Source organism: Cariama cristata, unplaced genomic scaffold (genome assembly GCF_000690535.1).
Source record: "Cariama cristata isolate BGI_N322 unplaced genomic scaffold, ASM69053v1 scaffold36111, whole genome shotgun sequence".
Classification (NCBI taxonomy): Eukaryota; Metazoa; Chordata; class Aves; order Cariamiformes; family Cariamidae; genus Cariama; species Cariama cristata.
The window spans coordinates 11,757-13,613 of NW_009598153.1; the positions used below are offsets into that span (position 1 = coordinate 11,757).

Genomic DNA, 1,857 nt, shown 5'->3' on the forward strand with positions numbered 1-1,857 from the left:
GATCTCGTCAATGCCATGAGGTCAGATGCTGAAGCAGAAATCGACATGGACAACTCTAAGAAGCTTCTGGCTGCTGCAAAACTCCTGGCAGATTCTACAGCCCGCATGGTTGAAGCTGCAAAGGTACTAGGAAAACGAACTAACTGTCAGCTTAAAATTATATGATTGTACAAAAAGAAGAAATGGTATGTGAGATATTATAGATGGGACCTGTTTGATAGTAGAGATGGTTTTTCTTATCCTGTAAATGTTCTACATTTAGTGACTTATCCTAGGTACATTCAGAAAAAAAAAAATAATTTATTAGTTACCTGGATTTTGGGGGTTTAAAACCCCTTCTTGCACTGCTTTGCTCACCTGTGTGCAGGGTGGTCATGACTCAAGCCACCTAGGGCAGTTATCACCAGCCATAACCACTGTGAAGCAAAGCCTTGTGCCAGTCTGCTAATACAAATGGAATGACCAAACCATAGCAATCTCTTACAAATATCTCTTAGAAAAGCCATTAACAAAGCAACTCTGTCTGAGGAACAGTTTCCTCCACATGGGGAATCTTGCTTGTGTTGTTCCCTGCCACCCCTCTGCTCTTACAAGAGAGGCAAATATCTAACCTTTTCATTCCTTTTTGTGCTAGAAACCTATTTAAGTCTACTAGGGAGGAATATGAATTGTTTCCCAGATCCTACACTTAAATGATTTTTACAAGTCAGGGCCAGCCATTCTGCTAGGGCTCTAGAAGACCCATATGCCTGGCTACAGAGCATATCCTTGACTTTCCAGTACTTTCTCAGACTTCAAATAGAGAAAACCTACAGTGTTAAGTCTCAAGGTTTGAACAGCAGTTACTGAAAGGCATATTTAATTGGGAATTTTAAAAACTGGTTGTGGTTTGGTTTTGTTTTTTTTTTTCAAAACCTACCTTCATCAAAGTACATTATTACATATCATGGTGGAAGCAGTTTACAAAGACTTTCCCCCAAACACCTAAAATAGTATATAAAGCAAATGTTCAACTGCTTTCCTCAAAGTACCCAACGTATACATTAACAACCTTGCACTAGCAATACATTTTCTGCTTTGAACTCTTGTAACATTTTAGTGATGTTCTAACTTTGGTTGAGATAATATAAGGAAAATAAAGGCTAATATAGTAGACAGTGTCTGGAACTAAAGCCTTGATATTCATCTACATTTCCTCTGTGAACTTTAACTAAGGTTCATGGTTTTTGCTCTGAAATTTTGTGCAGGGAGCTGCAGCCAATCCTGAAAATGAGGATCAACAGCAGCGTCTGAGAGAAGCAGCAGAGGGACTGCGGGTTGCTACAAATGCTGCAGCACAGAATGCCATCAAGAAGAAAATTGTCAACAGATTAGAGGTTGGAAAATAGATATTGTTGAATTTTCAGTTTACTCCGTTTTGATAATTATTATTTGTAGATAATTTCAAGCAAGTGGAAATGTCTATTTCAGGAAGAGTGCTAAGCACAAAATGATAGCACTGTAAGCTTAGTTCCAGAGTACAAGGCTTGGATTTAGAGATGCTAGTATATGATACCATAGTCCTGAGAAAATTGAGCAACTTGTATCAGTGATGTAGTAAAGTGGTGTAAGAATTTGACTCAGAAGGCATTTGATAGTGCCTTAGTCATAAAACTAGAAGAGTTGAGATTTCAAACAGTTGAGCTGAAACATCTTCATTACTGTTTTAATTTATCTGTATGATCTGTCACTTCCAATATTTTTTGGTGGTTTTACTAGCATATTTGCCAGACTTCCATGTAAATTTCCTTACAAAGGTATGTTGAATTTCAGTATATCCAATTAAACTAACTTGGTGAGGCAGGCTTTAAACTGAAG

At 37.7% G+C, this 1,857-nt stretch overlaps 1 protein-coding gene across 1 annotated transcript in view; it reads left to right on the plus strand.

Annotated features, from left to right (window-relative positions):
• LOC104168558 (talin-2-like) overlaps positions 1 to 1,376 on the plus strand; it is a gene marked incomplete at both ends in the record, with an annotated part of 12,766 nt that extends 11,390 nt beyond the window's left edge. The window contains 2 exons of the mRNA XM_009709180.1: positions 26 to 123; positions 1,248 to 1,376. Of these exons, the coding sequence (XP_009707482.1) occupies positions 26 to 123; positions 1,248 to 1,376 (227 nt within the window). The remainder of the gene's footprint in view (positions 1 to 25; positions 124 to 1,247) is intronic.
• Positions 1,377 to 1,857: the final 481 nt, after the last annotated feature.